A 19,641-nucleotide genomic window follows, 5' to 3' on the forward strand; every position below is an offset into this window, starting at 1 on the left:
TCCTGCCCCTGGTAGTGGGTGCTGGGCAGATGGACTGGGATGCCCAAACAGTGGAGCTGAGGCTGGCAGCAGCAGCCAGAAGGACCTGCCAGGGCAGGGGCTGCTGGGAAATGGAGTCCATTGCAGGCCTGATCTGGCCCACAGGCTGGATTTTGCCTACCTTGCTTTAATACAACATCCAGAAAGCAAAGGAAGAGGAAAGAGAAGCAAAAAAACAAACAAAAGGAAACTTGCCCTTTAGATCCCACCTTCATATTTTGTTAAAATGCTGATCAGTAAATAAGCTGGAACCCACAACTGGTTTTACCTGTATCTTTGATCTGCCAAGTAGAAGTGAAAGAATGGTGAACGCTGGATCTGACTGACAGCACACTGTGTTCACAGATCGTCTTAACAGACCCCATATCTTCTTGCCTTAGGGACCAAACCTTGCAGTCCTAATTCACACAAAAACTCTCATTGATGTCTAAATCAATGTACTAAACTGCGCTGTCAGCATGAAGTAATAGCTTAAACACTGAGATAAGAACATTAAAATATACAAAATTTGATGCTATTTATAACAGAGCAAAAGCAGCGTGGTTTAACCATTTCATGTACCATTCAATTAAAAATCATGTTCTCAAATCCATTTTGATTTTAGCTGCAGTTCCTGAGGAATCACCCCTTCTTTGGGATGTTATATAACTACCTAATAAATAATCCAGTTTTTTACTGAAAAAGCCAAGACTTCTGAGAAGTAAGGCTGAAGTGTAATCTTTTCCTGATCCTCCATTGTAAAGGAGGACTACAAGGTGTTTACACTCTAAGCTTTATTATATGCAGAGGATCTCTGAACTAGATTTGGGTGGATATATAAGTGATTGAAAATGGACAGCAGCAAGCCATTACTTTATGAAGCAAAATGCAACAGACATTTGCCAGGTGGCAGTGCAGGGCTTAGAGAGCTCTTGCTACATAACCCATTACTCAGGTAGATTGAGACTCTCTTTAGCTCACTTATGAGATTTAGGCCATTCTTGAATCTCCTTGTACACCTTGTACATAAAATGGGGGTAGGAGGTAGCTGAAGTCCTTAGGTCTGTTTACGTCTGGGACATGGCATTTGCCCTTTTATCTACTCTGGACAATGAACACTAGTTGTAATGAACTAAGTTTATAGAAATTACAAAACTTATTTCTAAGTTCCACAACTATTAATCTACCTGCTTCTGCTGCCAACCAAACATAAAAACTGCATATAGTGCACAAATATTCCATAACCAAAAAATGGTAATTTTAATAAGAAACCATGGCTCCTAAAAAAGTTAAATTTGACAGTTGCGTACCAAAGCTAGAGTGCATCTCGAGTTCTTACACACAAACACAGATGAATTTGTATTTCAGAGCATAATACAATATGGAGAATCTTTCTTATCTACTATCTATACATTCAGCTATATGTCTTTAGCAACATCAAAAATAATAAGCTCTAAACCTGAAAATGCAACCTTAAAAACAGTCTGACACCAAGTTTGCATTCAGTGGTCCTGTTGCCAAGCATGGAGCTTGTTCTTTCACTTTAATCTTACATATTGAAATAATTCACTATTAACAACTTCATCCTATAATTGCACTGAAGGCTACTAAACCATATTTAAACTCAAGATCTGGTTACTGTTTTACCAGTGTGCCATCACCCCAGACTATTGCTACCTACCATTTAAATAACAGAACCTGCCTAGCACTTGGCAAGGATATCGCTACTTGTTTTGTCTGTCTAGTTTATACACCTGCATTTATCTCTGTCTCATTAGTTTTACATTTGTCCTTATGTTTTAGCTGCTGTTTTCATAGTCCCTTCAGTGTCTTTTTGCTCATTAGTGCATTTTCATGTATTTATTTATTTTACTGGATCACCCAGTGATCAGGAGGCCCCTTTCTTCCATAGTGCTTTTCAGCATCATAATTTACTATAGCTTAGCATAAGTACAGCTTAACACAACTGGAACTCCTACCTGCTGGTCAACCTGCCTTCTGTAGTTTGCAGCACCTGGAAGAGGCCCTATCACCTTTTAAACTGGTCCCAGCAACATTGTTAGGACACCAGTTTCTTTCACTTACATGACAGCCAGTGGGAGGAGGACAAGGGAATCATCCCTGCTATATCAGTCACTAGCAAACTTTGTCCCATTAGCCCACCTTCTTTGTCATGCATCTTTTCATAATCCACTTCTATGTGATTTTGGTTTATCATAGAATTGGACATCCTATTGAAAGTTTACTTGTATAAGGCACTTAAGTTGCAACAACATGAAAGTCAGGACCTAACATATTAACAAGATTCCTGGGCTGTTGAGAAACAAGGGGAAAGAAGGGAAACCTCACAAACTCTAATGCTGAAAGGAAATTCCTTCTCAGCCTCAAAAATATAGTGACCAGGATGCCCACAGGAAGACTTTAGAATCCAGTGTTACTCTGATTCACCAGGGGAGCTTCTCCAGGTTCACAATGGTGCCCCAAACAAGGGAATCATTTGTAAACACTCCTTTTTGTGCAGGGGAATTAATAAGCTTATGTTATTCCCTTCTGTGCAGATGGTTAGCCAAGGAATCCCAGTCTGCAAGTCCACAAGAAGGTAAAAGAAGGGAAGAGGGAAGCTTTAAAAGGGATCCAGGCTTCCTTTCCCCTGCTGACTTAGACAAAAGGATTTAAGAGGATACCACCTCTAACACTACAGAGAGAAAAGTATGTGACATCCATTAACACCCTGATTCTTCTCCATAAGTTTTATTTCCATTTCTAAACTATTTTTAACCTTACTTGCCAATAGCTCTAACTAAAGTCTGCACAGTGACCGGATAATTTCAAACAGGTAAGAAATGATTAGATCTATATTATAAGGATAATATCTATTACTCTGTAATCGCTCCCTTTTCCTTTTATGCTCTGGCACACTTTACATTACATATCAGGTTTGTTTCTGCTTCACCCTTTATGCAGACTTCTTACATTGGAAATTCAAAAACTGTCATTGCATCACTACATTTTTTCAGCTGTAGTACAATTTATTTAATATTTCTTTTAACATTTACAGAAGATAAGGAAGAAGAAAATCTTCCTAAAATATTTTTTATTTTGATTCCAACACATTTGGAGATACCCTTTATAAAAAAAAAAAAAAATGAAGCTATACAAATTGATTCTGCCATCCCTGTGTTGAACAGTACCTTTCTCTGCTTCTAATTTCATTATAGCCATAAGAAACAAGCTATTCAAGAATCATCAGCAAGGATACCAACCGGGCATTGTGGAAAAAGAATTATGCAAGCATAAGAGATCTGCATCATTATAGTTGTTTATAACAGTGAAACATGTATCAAACATCTATAATTTAAAGATAAGAGACCTCATCTTCCACTGGTGTCAGAGTGGTACAACACCACTTACTTCAGTGGAGCTACACCAAAATGTACCAACTCAGAATCTTTCTCAAAAATTCCCACCAAACACTGGTTCAAGACAAACTAAGCTCTATTTGAAAAAGTCTGATACTTACTGCAGTGTTTTTATAATGCTACATATTGAATTTAAAACAACACTGACACAGTAATTTTTCTAAGTACCAGGTTTAACGTAATCAATAGAAACCCATTTACCAAGCCAATTATGAATCATTCAAAATTTGGGTGACATTTGATACAATTTCTATTGAGTGACAAGATCAGGAAAACCATAATTCAGGTCATTTGTCTCTTAAAGTGCTTCTATTTCATATGATTACATCCTTTAAGCACATTTTTAAATTAAGTGATTATATTCCGTCACATAATTTTAAATATTCAATGCATAATGCCTTAAAAAGCATTTTTAATACCCTTGACTTCCTTGGTAAAAATATTTTTTTTCAAAAAGAAAATGTATTAAGACTACCTATGAATGGTATCTGTCAATATCACAATATGATAGCATTAAAACATTTGTTATCTGCAAATGCAGAGCATCTGCTATTTTGTCACTAAGCAACACTCAGCAATAATTTTCCATTCCCTCCCCCCATTATTATGCAAAATGTGTTTGGGACAAGAAATGCATAGAGAAAAATTGTTCCTGTGGTGAGATATTTTGACATGTAAAATCTTTCCTCATCAAAGATGAAAAGCACCTTGTCACTCATTTCTAATTACAACCTCATTTCTGTCAATGCAGCGAGATGCCGGCTCCCTGTGGTGATGTCATACATTACAAAACTGTGTTGGACTTCTTCTACTTTTGGTGTATGCCAAGATCAGTCAGTGTCAGCACTGATAGACAATGATAAAGGAGTTTTACCATTAGGAGCATTAATATCCTTTTAATGTCATGAAAAGGCGTTACGTCTTTCCATATTAATATTTGCTGAATCGTCAACAACTATGGAAAAAACTTCATTTCATATTCCTATTCTGAAACACTAAGGATTTAAACTGCAATGACAACAAAGATTTTACACTCCAAGAATCAATTTGAAAAGATGTAAACTTATTAAAGATTAAAAAGAAGCATTCAGTGTTCCTCAATTAGCATTAACATCCATACTCAAACTACCGGAGGAAAAAAAAGACTTAACAGAAGTGGTAACCACGTGAGAACATAAAGCCTTTGTGGAATCAATCTTGGCTACTGAACAGCAGCATTGTTTACTAGGCAATCTAATTCAGACAATAGACACAATCATAGTAACATAAACTAGGCAAAAGATAGATAAATAAATCCCCTCATTAGTTCTACTTAATGTAGTGGGTGTTTTTCATTTTCTGAATGCAATAAAAGAAGGTTCTAATTGTCTGAGTTCAAGTTTATTTTACATCTTAATTGGATCTGTTTACAACAGTCAAGATATCCGCAGCAGAAATACCTTCAGATCAAAAAGGAGCTCTTGACAGATTGTCTGATGCACTCTTCATGGGTTACTTTCAGTAGAGATACTCAGGAAAGTTTCATCTTCTACCTGCCCAAGTCTGTTTAAGCTATCAGTGATGCAGTGAAACAGTCAGTAAGTCACAATATTGCTAACTGAACCATGGGTAATTGTATGCCTTCATTAAAGAAGTGCTCTAAAACATATGGACCAAAGGCTTCCTCCTGCACATAAGTGTGTATAGGGACACAATACAGAAATCTCAACTCATCCCATGTTTTCCTTCAGGTTGCTGGAAAGAAGGAGAGAAGGAGATGGGTAAGACAGATGAAAAGGCAGTTGGCAACAATGGCAGACTTGGGATTTATGAGATCTACCTTTCTTTCAGCTCTACAGTATCTTTCCCCTTCAGACCTTGGCATGGTCTAAAGCTTTATGTATGAACTGATAACATATTATTCAGAATATTAAGCACACACTAGATATGCTGCATTCCAGTAAATGACCATCCTCTACAATATTTTGGTTTTCTTTACAAACATGTCTTCTGGTTTTATTACATTACAATGTGACATTAGCAGATCAATATGGCTTGCATATGTAAATACTATATTTTATCACATACAATGCACACTGTGTATGCCAAAATCAGACTCCTCAAACTGGGGTAAGTGTATTAAATAGGGAGGCTTATTTTCTGTCCAGGACAGAAACACTCACTTTTGATCCCTGCTCTGCAGTGCAGTAGTAGTAGCATTACAGCTATGGCAGCTAAGGGAGTCAATTGATGTAATAGCTCATTGTTCTTCACTCAACAGGTGTTAACAATTGTCTCTACTTTTTAATGATCTTGATGTTCCACTAATCAAGCTACACTTTCTTAGGTCAATTTTACTGTCTGCTAACTGTTCCTTTTCTGCCTCCTCCTAGAGACTCTTTAGCTCTTTTCAAAACCATAGATCTACTGATGGAGACCATTTTTTAGCAACAGCTAGGGTTTCAGCTTTAGTTAAGTAGGGAAAGAGGATGTGTCAGCTGAAGATTAGGTACTCTTCCTGCTCTGTGCAAACGAAACTCTAAAAATACCTTTTTATCGTTCTGGCTTTTAAAAACAAGGTGCATATTATATTCCAAGGCATATTTTATATGAGAAAATATAATATTTTTATTGTAATAGCTATGGGGTGTCTGTAGTATGGCCCCCAGGCTGGATCCAGCCAGCAAAGCCACATCATCCAGGCCAGGGTGCTGGCCCTTAGTCTCGGGTGGGCCAATACATCACACACAGTGCCTGCTTGGGGCCAGTGCTACACATGACATCTGCATGGGGTCAGTCTGGGATTACCCTGCATGCCAGATCCAGTGCCCAGTGCCTGCAGTTACCACCCTGGTTGGTCCAGATGTGAGCCACACACAACACCCACTTCACCTGATCTAGGGCATGTACTGCATGCAGCACAAGCCCTGGAGTGCTCATCATGTGTGGCCCAGTCCCAGACTGGCCAATATGGGCACTAGATCCAGCATTCAGTGAGCAGGAGTCCACAGGTCCCCTGTATGCTGGATCTACTGTCCATTCTGGCTGGCCTGGCATTGTACTAAATGCAGTGCCCCTCCAGCTGGTCCAAGATCTGTGTTTTACATGCCACCAGCCCAGACCAGTCAAAGTGGGCACCACTTGCAGTGCAGTCTTGGACTGGCTGGAGCAAGTAGCATGAGGGCTGAAACCAGCATATAGAAGGAGGTGGTCCATGGCCCCAATCTCACCTTTGGGGTTTGCCCTACATTGCTCATCAGGAGTGATGAATTTGGTACCCCTGTATTAACTCATTAGTTGGATGGTTAAGGAACTATTCTAAAATTATGGCTTGCAAAGACAATGGCACTTGTGGCTTGCAAAGTCAAGAATATGTATATCTCCCCAGGACCATCTATACATTTTACACTGGAGAGAAGTATTGGCTGAAAAAATATAAAACACTGTGGAAGCAGGAAATCCAGGACTCCCCTTACCCAGCTGAATGGTCTGGTCCAGCTCTACCTTGATTGCTCTCCTTCTGGTCCCATGACTTGTATTCTTGGATGCCCTATGGCCCAGATTCAACAGGAGAGACTGAGGATGCTCCTCTCCTATTATACTATAATTTGGAAGTTAGGGCACTCTCCTGCCAAGTGAAAGATGTGGGTTTGAATTCCCTCAGTCTGAGGAGGGCAGGGAACCTGGGCAAGTACTCAAACCACTGGGCTATTACAGGCACCTCCAATATAGCCCCTGTCATTTAGACCTCTATCACGAGAAAAGGACTCTTAGCTCTGCATCCTAAAGAGACAGAAGTGCGTGAAGTCTCAGAAATGCATACTGTCCAAGGTGTCTCCTTATTCAGCATCTGGGCTTTCTGAAGCACCTTTTGAATACACATAACTCTCACTTTTGACTATATAAAGAGCTCAGGCATATACTCCCTTCTTTTGAAGCACCTTTCAGTACCATGCACCTAATTTCAATCACTTTAAAGTCTGAATTATTAGAGACATCTAAGTATAGTAAAGTGTCATAGGACACATGTATCTACAAGATGTAAGTGATGGAGTGAGCAGGGGATACAAACAAACTAATATGCAAGATCTTTGCTCTTCTTACATTAGCTCCAATGTATTTATAAAGGCTTGAGTACTTTGAGGCTACCCAATCATTTCCTGCCATGAAAAAGTACACAGAATAAGGAGGTATTATGCATGGTTGAAGGGATTTCATGTTGACACGAGCAAAAAAATACATAAGAAAACATGTGTTACTGTAGTTCAGGGGCAGGCAGTTATTTTGGCTGGAGGGTCAGTTAATCAGTTTTGGTGTCCTCAAGAGGACCACCTCTCTATCTGTCTCTCTTTCCCCCTCCCTCCCTGGAGCTATAGCACATCCTGATTCCCACCCTTTTTCTCTCTCTCTGTTTCTCCCCACCACCTCTGTGGAGCTGTCCCATGCCCCATCCCCTCTCTCTGTCTCTCTTTATCCTTCCCCAGAGCTGTAGTATGCCCTAATCCCTACCCATGAGCCTGAACCTGCTGGCCACATCCACAGTTTATGGGATGGCATGGTGGAAGCAGCCTTGGGCAGGTGCCAGCATCATCTGCAGATGCACCTGACAGGGTCTGGGTGAGGATCAAAGTATCCACCTGGGTCCATAGCTGCTGCAACAGTGCTGGCTGGAAGCAGTCCCACCCACCCAGTGAGGCAGACGCAGTCCCACTCGCTCACCCAGCGCCATGTGGCAGCCAGAGACAGAGCTGCTGGCTACCCATAGGCCACATACAGTAAGTTGGCGGCCACCCACCCACAGCCCAGATGCAATCAGTTGGCAAGCCAAATTTGGCCAGCAGACCATATGTTGCCCACCCCTGATGCACTCAGCAAGCATTTATGTGTGTTGTGTTAAGTGTATTTGTGCCATATGAAATGTAACAAAAAATATAGAAAATGTTTATATCCCCAATAAAAATAATTAGCAGAATTATTTTAAGTAGTGATTTTCAAACAAACCCAAGGGAATTGGGTACCTAACTATTCTAGTTTTAATACATTAGGAAAATTCAGCAATTAGGCATTCAGTAAATGCAGGCCAGATGTTTCAAATGAAGTAGAAACAATTAAGTGTAACATTGTCACATAAATATTTTCTAAATGTTTTCATAATTTAAAACGATGATCTTGGTAAATACTAGTGACAGAAGGCTGACAACATATATTAAGGGGAAACAATGTGTTTCAGAGCTCTGAAGGTGGACTTTAGTGAGGAGATATGATTTCCAGCAGTAAACTAACTAAGGCAGGGTGACCAGGGCAGTGTCCCACGGTGCTGACTTAGGGGAGACATGAGAGCAGAAAAATAACAACTGCTGCTGCAACTGCCCTGGCAACCAGAAGTCACAGCTATCACATGGGTTGCCACTGTCCCAGCTGTCTGTTACCCTGTTATGCTTCTGCTACCCAGACTTTATAATATGTTTACATCTTTCTTGGTTTCAGCTCTTATCATAAGTTTCTCTTTAGGGCTAAACATTTATGAAATTTCATGAGACTTCTGTACTATTTTTATCCCAACTCTAAGACTGTTTAAAATGTTTGGCACAGTACTAGATGAAAACTATTACTTTTGGTGGAATTTTCATTTAATTTAATTTTAATTTCAAGTCTGAAATTGAAATAAAAATCTGGAGGGGGGAGAGTGTGAAAAGGCCCTCGCATAACCTAAAGATAATATCTGCCTGAGTGAGCAGAGAAGATTCACACAAGTGATGGCTACAGAAGTTCTGCACAATATGTGTAAAAAGCAGATGGACAGCACATACTATGCATGCATTTGCTTTTTGCCAATGCCCAAAGCACCACTACAGTAGACACCACTTTAAGACACCACTAAAGTAGAAATAAAGTTTTATTTTCTCACAACTCTAATTGTGCTACAAGAATACTACAGAACAGATTGATTTTTTTTGTGTTTTGCATGCAAATAATTCAGTTGAGACATTTAATTTTAAAAATAAGCACAATCCACCTAAATTAAAATGTTAAATTATCCTGAGCAACACTGCTGTATCAATATTAGCCAGTATCTGTCTCTGCCACCAGTTATTAAACAACTGACATTCATTCCTTTTTAGGTTTCTAAAAGTTGAATACATCCAGCATTAAGCCATAGCTTACCTAACTCTCTTTTGCCATGTGCAGATCAAATTACACTTTCCAGAGTAGAGGCTGATCTCTAATTTTGAGCAGAAAGGAATATAGCCAGAGAACTCTACCATCTACCAATTTCTGGGAAGTGCTGCAAAGGCCAGGGAACCAAAAAGTCATTAAAGCTACTTTCTCTGATGCTTTGTGTCCTTCACCAGTTACAACTCAGCAATTTGGGCCTAGTATTGGAAGCCACCGCCCAGAAGAGCCGAGGGTCAGAAGTTTCTGTCAGAATCAGTCGTGCTTAGCTTGGCGTTCAGAACTGCACCCCTGTTTCCTCATGAGCATCAGGCACCTAGTAGTTGGACTAGGTCTGGGTGGGTTTTTTCTTCTTTTTGAGAAACATTTTATTTGCCCCCCCAAAAAACCTAACCGGTTTAGCTGACCTGAAACTATTCCCATAGTCAGGTTGACTTCACCAAACAGAATCAGGTAAGAGAAAGAAAACAGGTTAGACTCACAATACTGAGGAGAAAGTAGCTAGATTCACAATCCTTTTTTAATTCAACTTCAGCTCAGGCACTGGTCAGAGATGAGCTAGGACAGTGTTTCCCAGCGGCGTGCTGTGGCACACTGGTGTATCATCAGGCCTGACCAGGTGCATTTTGGGCTGGAGCCACGCCCCTTGCCTGGCTGGAGCCACGCCCCCACCATGCCCCCAGCCAGATGGGCAGCATGGCTCCAGCCAGTGATTCATGTGCCACGCCACCCACTCCCCACTGCTCTGGCCATGCACCCTGCACTCCACGTTCGGCTGCTCACCACCCCGCCTCCACCTGCTCCACATTGAGCTGGTGTGCCGTGGGGTGGGAGAGGCCATGTAAGTGTGCCATGAGGTGAAAAACATTGGGAAACATTGAGCTAGGAGTAGCTATGCCCATGCTATGCTGTGGGAATTTCCCATGATTTTGGGCTCTGCTGCATGACAAAGGGGCCAGGAAGAAATTTTTCTCTCTACCTATTGCTAGATCATGGGGGTTTGGGGATTTTTTTGGTTTTGTTTTGTATGTATGTGTATATGTGTGTGTGTGGCAGGGTGGTGTTGGTTCCTCAGAAACATTGGGTGTTGGCTGTGGCCAAGATAGGCATTTTTGACTGGGGTGTGCAAATACTCCTACTTGGACTAAAACCCAGAGGTTCCTGGCTAGACGTTCCTTGCCACTCTGCTGAAGGTCAGAACAATTGCCGCATTTGGGATCAGGAAGGAATTTTACCCCATGGTCAGACTGATATAGTCTGAGGAGGTTTCTGCCTAGGGGTTGTAGCCCTCCTCCTGGGAGGTGTGCTCATGATGGGTCTGTTAAACAAAGGAATATGCTGACAAGATAAAATATGGACAATACGCTGACTGCAGACTTCGGCAATATCAGCGAGGAGAACATAAAGAACAACTTTGTCCTGATCTATGAGCTGCTGGATGAAATCCTGGACTTTGACTACCCTCAGAACTCTGAGACGGGGGCCCTGAAAACCTTCATCACTCAGCAAGGCATCAAGAGCCAGCACCAGACTAAGGAAGAGCAATCTCAGATCACCAGCCAGGTGACTGGGCAGACTGGCTGGAGATGCGAGGGGATTAAGTATCGTAGGAATGAGCTTTTCCTTGATGTACTGGAGAGTGTGAATCTCTTGATGTCACCGCAGGGGCAGGTTTTGAGTGCGCATGTATCTGGCAGGGTGGTGATGAAGAGCTATCTGAGCGGAATGCCAGAGTGTAAGTTTGGCATGAATGACAAGATCGTCATTGAGAAACAGGGCAAAGGGACTGCAGATGAAACGGGGAAAAGTGGCAAACAGTCCATCGCCATCGATGACTGCACTTTCCACCAGTGCGTGCGGCTCAGCAAATTCGATTCAGAGAGGAGCATCAGCTTCATCCCGCCCGATGGAGAGTTTGAACTAATGAGATACCGAACCACTAAAGACATCATCCTCCCCTTCCATGTGATCCCCCTGGTGCGGGAGGTGGGCCGCACCAAGCTGGAAGTGAAGGTGGTGATCAAATCCAACTTCAAGCCCTCCCTGCTTGCCCAGAAGATAGAGGTCCGGATCCCAACTCCACTCAACACCAGTGGAGTGCAGGTCATCTGCATGAAGGGGAACGCCAAGTACAAGGCCAGTGAGAACGCCATTGTCTGGAAGATTAAGCGCATGGCAGGAATGAAGGAATCCCAGATCAGTGCGGAGATAGAGCTACTGCCCACCAATGACAAGAAGAAATGGGCTCGGCCGCCCATCTCCATGAACGTTGAGGTCCCGTTCGCATCCTCTGGGCTGAAGGTGCGTTACCTGAAAATCTTTGAGCCAAAGCTGAACTACAGTGACCACGATGTGATATAATGGGTGAGGTACATTGGCAGGAGTGGGATCTACGAGACCAGATGCTAGCCCCGAGAACCTGGCGGGCTCCCTCTCTCCCCAGCCAACCCCCAGTCTCCTCGGTCTCCAAGTACGTTCAGAGAACATCCATCTGGCCCCCTCTGCACATGGATTGACAGATGCCCGTGGCTCCTCTTGGGAACGGACTCGTCCGCCTGTGACCTGTCACAGCCGAAGTTCAGAACCCAGCCATGGACAGGAGGAGCGTCGTCAACCTCCTGCTTTCTGTCCCAGGGCAGGGAAGGGCTAGTCTAACCACATCCCTTGTGATCTTTCTAGGGAACGTCCACCATTAAACTCCTCTTCTGTTGGTGTCTTACTACTTGCATCATATCCTAGTATTTTTGAAGTTCTTGTGCATATGTACTCGTAGAATAGGCCTGAAAAACCATAGACTGGACAAATCCAAGTTGAAGCTACTCCTGGCTCTGTACTAGCTATTGCTGTTGTGGTAGGTGTTGCTGTACGCTCTGAGGCACCGGAGGGGGTGCCGGGCTTTTGGGCCTGGCTGCCTTTGTTTCTTGCAAAGTCTTCAGTAGCAAGTCCTGCCGCGGGGAGGTTTGTGACCAAACAGCATGAGGGTTTGCCCCCTTGCTGGTGTGTATGTGGGTGGCGCAGCATTTCAAAGCCCATGCCAGGTCCTTGGAGCACTTTCCCACCCCTCTATGTCCCTCACCTGTTGGCTCACTCGAGCCAGAAGCTTTCCCCTCATTGCACGGCACCAGGGTGGAGGGCAGCCCAACTCTCCGGGATGGGAATGGCAGGGTCCATCCTCCACAGTCTGCAACAGGAATGGCCAGTAAGAGCCCCTGCCCCAGCCTCCCCTCTCCACACTTCTACCGATGCTTCTGGGCCAATAGGAATGCTGCTGCTACCCACAATCCTCTGCTTCTGGTAGTGTGGTCTCCATTTCGTACAGTTTGTGATTTTTGTCCAGTTCTAGACCTAATAAAGTATGTAGAATGGAAAAAAATTAATTAAAAAAAAATACGAGGAGAGACTAGAGAAACTGGACCTTTTCAGCCTCCGCAAGAGAAGGTTGAGAGGTGACCTTGTGGCTGCCTATAAGTTCATCACGGGGGCACAGAAGGGAATTGGTGAGTATTTATTCACCAAGGCACCCCCGGGGGTTACAAGAAATAATGGCCACAAGCTAGCAGAGAGCAGATTTAGATTGGACATTAGGAAGAACTTCTTCACAGTTCGAGTGGCCAAGGTCTGGAACAGGCTCCCAAGGGAGGTGGTGCTCTCCCCTACCCTGGGGGTCTTCAAGAGGAGGTTAGACGAGTATCTAGCTGGGGTCATCTAGACCCAACACTCTTTCCTGCCTATGCAGGGGGTCGGACTCGATGATCTATTGAGGTCCCTTCCGACCCTAACATCTATGAATCTATAATCTGGCCTTTTTCTAGCGTCTTACTTCGGGCATTGTCCATTGATATCCTTTATCACCTTTCATTAACATATCCAATTACTTCATCCCTCTGATTCAGCTGGTTAGTGTCAAGTTCAGTTAATTTGAGCTACTAACAAAACTTTTACTATATTGTGTTAGAATAACTTTTCACAGTGAGAGAAAAGGAAAGAAACATCATGCAAGCAAACTCAAGACAATAAGCCACTTGCAAGAGGCAAGGCCAGCTGATATTGCAAACTCCAGCAAAATGAAAAGTTCAGATAACAATGAGACTATACAGAACTTTAGGCTGAATATAAAATAAAACTTTAAACAATACTGTAATTCACCACTCTATAAACAGGTGCAACTTTAAAGCATAAAATATGACAAACTACCCTAAAAGTGGGGGCCCAAAACTGAACACAATACTCAAGATGTGGCCTCACCAGTGCTGAGCAGAGAGGAACAATCACTTCCTTGACCTTCTGACAACACACCTACCAATGGAGCCCAGTATGCCATTAGCCTTCCTGGCAACAAGGGCACACTGTTGGCTCACATTCATCTTTTTCTCCACTGTAACCCCCACGTCCTTTTCTCCAGGGCTGCTGCCCAGCCAGTCAGCCCCCAGCCTGTACCAGTGCCTCGGATTGTTCTGTCCTAAGTGCAGGACTTTGCACTTGTCCTTGTTAACCTCATGCAATTTCTTTTGGCCCAATCCTCCAATTTATCTAGGTTACTCTGAATCCTAGCCCTACCCTCCAACGTCCGTACTACTTCCCCCCCAGCTTCGTGTCATATGCAAACTTGCTGAGGGTGCACTTTAAGCCATATTCCAGGTTGTTGATGAAGACATTGAACAAAACCAGCCCCAGGACCAACCCCTGGGTCACTCCACTTGATACTAGCTGCCAACTAGATACTAATTACTACTCTCTAAGCCCGATGCTTCAGCCAGTTTTCTATATACCTTATAGTCCATTCATCCAGTCCATACCTCCTTAACTTGCCTGTGAGAATATTTTGGGAGACCGTATCAAAAGCCTTGCTAAAATCAAGGTACATCACATCCACTGGCCTCCTCACATTGATAGAGCCAGTAATCTCATCATAGAAGGCAATCAGGTTGGTCAGGCATGACTTGCCCCGGTGAATCCACGCTGACTGTTGCTTATCACCTTTTGCTTCTCCACCTGCTTAGAAATTAATTCCTTGAGGATCTGCTCCATGATTTTTTCAGAAACTGAGGTGAGACTGCCTGGTCTGTAGTTCCCTGGATCCTCCGTTTTCCCTTTCTTAAATATGGGCACTATGCTTGCCCTTTTTCAATAATCCAGGACCTCTCCTGATCACCATGAATTTTCAAAGATGATGCCCAATGGCTCTGCAATCACATCAGCCAACTCCCTCAGCACCTTCAGAGGTATCCCATCAGGTCCCATGAACTTGTACACATCCAGCTTTTCTTAGTTGTCCCTAACCTGTTCTTTCACCACTGAGGGCTGCTCATCTCCTCCCCAAACTGTGTTGCCCAGTGCAGTGGTCTAGGAGATGACATTGCCTGTGAAGACCGTGGCAAAAAAGGCATTGAGCATTTCAGCCCTTTCTGCATCCTCTGTCACAAAGTTGCCTCCCCCATTCAGTAAGGGACTCACACTTTCCCTGCTCCTTCTCTTGCTACCAACCAACTTGTGGAAACCTTTCTTGTTACCCTTCACATCCCTTGCTAACTGCAGCTCCAATTGTGCTTTGGCCTTCTTGACTTAATCCCTGCATGTCTGAGCAATGTTCTTATACTCCTCCCTACATATTTGTTCAAGTTTCCACTTCTTATAAGCTTCCTTTTTGTGATTTAATTTACTGAAGATTTCCCTGCTAAACCAAACTGGTCTTCTCCCATACTTGCTAGTCTTCCTGCACATCAGGATGGTTTATTCCTGCACTCTCAGTGAGATTTCTTTAAAGTACAGCCAGATCTCCTGGTCTCCTCTCCCCCTCAGACTGGCTTCCCAAGGGAATCTGTTTATGAGTTCCCTGAGGGAGTCAAGGTCGACTTTTCTGAAGCCCATGGTTCTTACTCTGCTACTCTCCATCCTTCCTTTCCTTAGGATCCTGAACTCAATCATCTCATGGTCACTACTGCCCAAATTGCCATCCACTACTACATTCCCCCTCAATTCTTCCCTGTTTGTGAGTAGCAGTTCAAGAGCATGGCTCCTAGTTGGCCGCTCCAGCACTTGTATTAGGAAGTTGTCCCCAGCACTCTCCAAAAACTTCCTGGATTGCCTGAGCACTGCTGTATTGCCCTCCCTGCAGATGTCAGGGTGATTCAAGTCCCCCATGAGAACCAGGACCTGTGATTGGGAAACTTCTGTTAGCTGTTTGAAAAAAGCCTCATCCACCACCTTGGCCAGGTCTGGTGGTCTATAGCAGACTCCCCCCCCCCCCATGACATCACCCTTGTTGCTCTCTCCTCTGACCCTAACCGAAAGACTTTCAACAGGCCTATCTCCAGCTTCATACTGGAGCTCTGAGCAAGCATATGGCTCTTTTACATAAAGTACAACTCCTCCTCCTCTTCTCCCCTGCCTGTCCTTCCTACCTAGGAAATTCTAAGAAAAGACTTTCAAAGAAGAGTTAAATAAAGATGACCACTGTGGAAGAGAAGCAGTTTGCTCCGAATTTCTAATGGTAATTTTCATTTCATACTGCTGTCTCCTAGGTGATATCTATCAGATGCAGGACATAATTCTAATCTTTCTTTACACCAGTTTCACACCAGTGAAAAGTTTCACTGGTTTTAGGTCAGTTATTCTTTATTTAGTATGGTGCATGCAAGATTTGAATCCAGGCTATGGTGATTTAAATTAAATGCCTTGTCAATCATTCCACTGCAGATCCAAGCAGGCTCAAAACAGCCTTTAAAGAGGAAAGGCTCAATTTAAAACTAAATAAGGGACCTAATTATTTGCTTTTGTCAAGTGCTGCCAAATTAAAAAGGCTTTTACTGAAATTGTATCTCTGTTAATATGGCCAAATCTGGACGATGCTATTTGCTCCTCTCTGCTCTTGAGAACATTAACCTAATGTAATTTTTGTTTTAGAATTCAAAGCACAAATTTACATTACTTGAATCTTAATTATATTTTAGTCATTTTTAAAATGTAATTCTAGACCTATGGGAATGAATAGTAACTCTGTGTAAATAAATGTAACTCAAAATTTCTAAATGATGCCAGCATTCAATGACTGCAGGGATGGGTATTTTTTTAACAAAAGAAAAAGGGAATGATTTCCAGAAATACTTTCAACAGCTGAAACCAATTGTAGAAGTTCAGCAAGAAATATTTTGTTTCAACTTTGGTAAAACAGACAACAGTCTCATTTGGACCGTGCTTTGTAATCTGTTTTAGAATGTTCCTTTATAAGACCTTTCATTGAGAACTACTGTCAGTAGAAATTTGACTTATGTTTTTATCAACTGCCAATCAAAAATCCATTTTTGTCACAAAATTAAAGCCCACTTTAAAAGCATTTAAGTTCAAGACATTTATACCTACATCTGCAAATCCTGAAGTCCCAACAAAGGGAAACGACCAAATACATTTTGCCTAAATTAAATTGTTCAGGATTTTGTCCTTTGCATCTTGCAATCTTCTAGTCTATCCATGAGCTATATCCAGTCATTTAAAAATATATTTTTTTTCTGTTTGACAGAAAAACAATCACAGAAAAAGAAGCATCAGTTTTACAAGTGTCTAAATGGTAAAAAAATAAATAAATAATAGCATTCTTGAGTAAATATCTTTGAACAGAACAGTGATTTGAAAGAATGACAACCCATTTAATCGTGGTCATCCGTCCTTTTGTAACACTGATAATCGTTACATTTAGTCCAAAGTCCTACCTTGAATGACATTTGAAGGTTGATTATTTGAATTGCAAAAGACATGATGAAATTCAGAGTTAAGGTTTCCACATCAAAAATAAAATCAGTCAAATAAGGAAAGACACACTGTAATCAACTTATTGGCTGTCTTTCCTACCTGTAATTAGAGCCAAGCACAGAACAAGAGAGAATCCATCTGATTCCTAGAATCAAAGATAAAGCATCCCAACAAGAAGATCTTTTGAATGGGCCACAAGGTAAGATGTAGATGAGGGTAGATCAAGTGGCTTGGATTCTTTAAGAGGGTCCTTTAAACCTGACTCTTAACTATCAGTGAAAACATACTCCACTGTTTAGGGAGATCTGACCTGTGCTGGATGGAGCTGGTTCAGATTGATATAGAACCTCTGATGCTAACATTTAAAGAGATTTCCTTCAGGCCACTGACAGATGTTAAAAAGAAGATGCAATGGGATCTGATGTATGATCCCACCTATGCCACCTCCTGCCATGCTACATACATGGCAGAAGGCATTATTTTGGGACTGAATATCAAATCCTATCACACCGTATTGCTGGTGCCCTTGCCTGGCAATCTTCACTCCTGTTGCTGGGAGCCCCATCAGCTGATGAAGCTCCAAACAGCAGGTGTGTACGGCGCACCCTTGTAGCTAAGAGCTCTGATCAACTGACATAGCTCCCAGTTTCAGGCGTGCACCATGAATTGCCATGGCTGGCAACTCCAGCAGTGATCAGCATTACCAGCTGCAGGGGTGCACCCAGTGCTCCCACAGCTGGGAGCTCCATTAGCAGACTGGGGCTCTCAGCTAGAGGAGTTCACTGTGCTCCCTGAGCTGGGAACCCTAATCAGCTGACCAGTGCTCCCAGCTTCCAGAGTAAACAGGAGTGTTCCCCAGAGGCGAGGAGCACTGGCCACATATTCAATTAAAGGTATGATAGGAACCAGCAATGAAGTTATTACACATATTTTGTGTAATAACGTTGTTACTTATTTCTGATTACACCATTAATTAAATGGCCAGATCACTACCTAAAATGTGATCCTTCAGCAATCTGTTGCAGTCAGGGATGATAGTCTTCTATGACTGTCTGATCTGTGTGTCCAAAGATGGCTGATGAGGTCTATCTGGTATTGACAGACTCAACTGCAAATCGGACGTGTGTTTCCATGTGGGTTGGGTGGCACTGGATTCTTGATTTGGTCCATGCCACACAGTATCTGCTCCTGCTTATCCTTGTCATGAGATTTCAAAGCACTGAGATCCCTGAAGCAAACTCTTCCATTTGGGGCAGTCATGGGTGATAGTCTCCATGAGCTGACATTGATGTTGCATTTTTTAAGTTGACCTTGAGGATGTCCCTGAAGTACTTTCTCTGCCCTCCTTTGGAGCATATGCTTTGGCTGAGCTAATACAATAAAACTTGCTTTGGGAGCCTGGAGTTGGATATCCAGATGAAATGGCCAGTGCAACCGGAGGGTTGCGTGCGGGGGGTATAGACCCCGGCCCCAGGAAGGGGGCGGTGATAGGTGCAACCAGAGGGTTGCGTGTGGGGTGCATAGACCCTGAGCCCCATTAAGGGGGGAGGTGTGTGGCAGTGCACTGTGTGTGCCTGCCACTTGCAACCAGTGGGTTGCGTAGCCCCGGTGTGAGGAGGCAGTAGTGTGAGAGGCCCCAGTGTGAAGGGGGCCAGCGACGAGGAGCCCGAGAGAGGCCATATATCAAGCCCGGTAGAAGGCCAGCACAACGATAGGCCTCGAGGGGGCAGGGTCCTGCGGTGGTCAGCCCAAAGGGGAGAGTACCCTCGACTGGCCCATGCTGGGGCCAGGACCACAAGGGTCAGAAGGGCCAGGGGCCCACCACGAGGGATGCCCAAGAGCCGGGGGCCTGGGGTCCCGACTGGCCTTGAGGTGGGCCAGGGCAAGAGGCCAAAGGTTCCGGGGGAACCACACCCAAGAGGGGAAAGTAGCTTTGGGAGAAGGAACAGCAGGACGGTGAGCCCAGTTGAGAGGATAGTAGTGCGTGAGGCCTAAAAGACCGGAGGCTTGAGGACATGGGGAGCCCCAGTGTGAGGGGGCGGCGATGAGGGGCCCCAGTGAGGGGGCAGTGATGAGTGAGCCCCAGGAGGGAGCGGTGATGATTTAAGGGGGGAGGTGTGTGGCAGAGCACAGGGTGTCTCTGCCACTTTAAGGGCCTGGAGCTGGCAGCCTCCAGGTGCCTGATTAGGGCAGCCATTTTGAGGCCTAGGCTGCCTATATAAACAAGGCAGTTTGGCTGCAGGAGGTCAGGTAGCAATATTGCCTGGCTGTAGGGCTGCTGTGAATGACCTGGAGGTAAGGGGGA

The 19,641-nt window shown here is 43.5% G+C and overlaps 2 protein-coding genes across 6 annotated transcripts in view; one reads left to right on the forward strand and one right to left on the reverse strand.

The window, feature by feature from the left end:
• The window catches only part of CNTN5 (contactin 5), a 1,172,720-nt gene that overhangs the window by 812,850 nt on the left and 340,229 nt on the right, over nucleotides 1–19,641 (reverse strand). The gene's annotated exons all lie outside the window — the stretch shown is intronic.
• LOC102576112 (AP-2 complex subunit mu-like) lies at nucleotides 10,944–12,963 on the forward strand. Its single transcript, XM_059724520.1, has one exon. It carries the CDS (start codon nucleotides 10,944–10,946, stop codon nucleotides 11,949–11,951), a length of 1,008 nt encoding a protein of 335 aa, XP_059580503.1. The 3' UTR covers nucleotides 11,952–12,963.

The sequence above is a fragment of the Alligator mississippiensis genome, chromosome 1, assembly GCF_030867095.1.
Source record: "Alligator mississippiensis isolate rAllMis1 chromosome 1, rAllMis1, whole genome shotgun sequence".
NCBI lineage: Eukaryota > Metazoa > Chordata > Crocodylia > Alligatoridae > Alligator > Alligator mississippiensis.

Excerpts from the sequence above, each read along its gene's own strand:
- LOC102576112 (XM_059724520.1), top strand. The coding sequence starts at position 10,944 with ATGGACAATACGCTGACTGCAGACTTCGGCAATATCAGCGAGGAGAAC.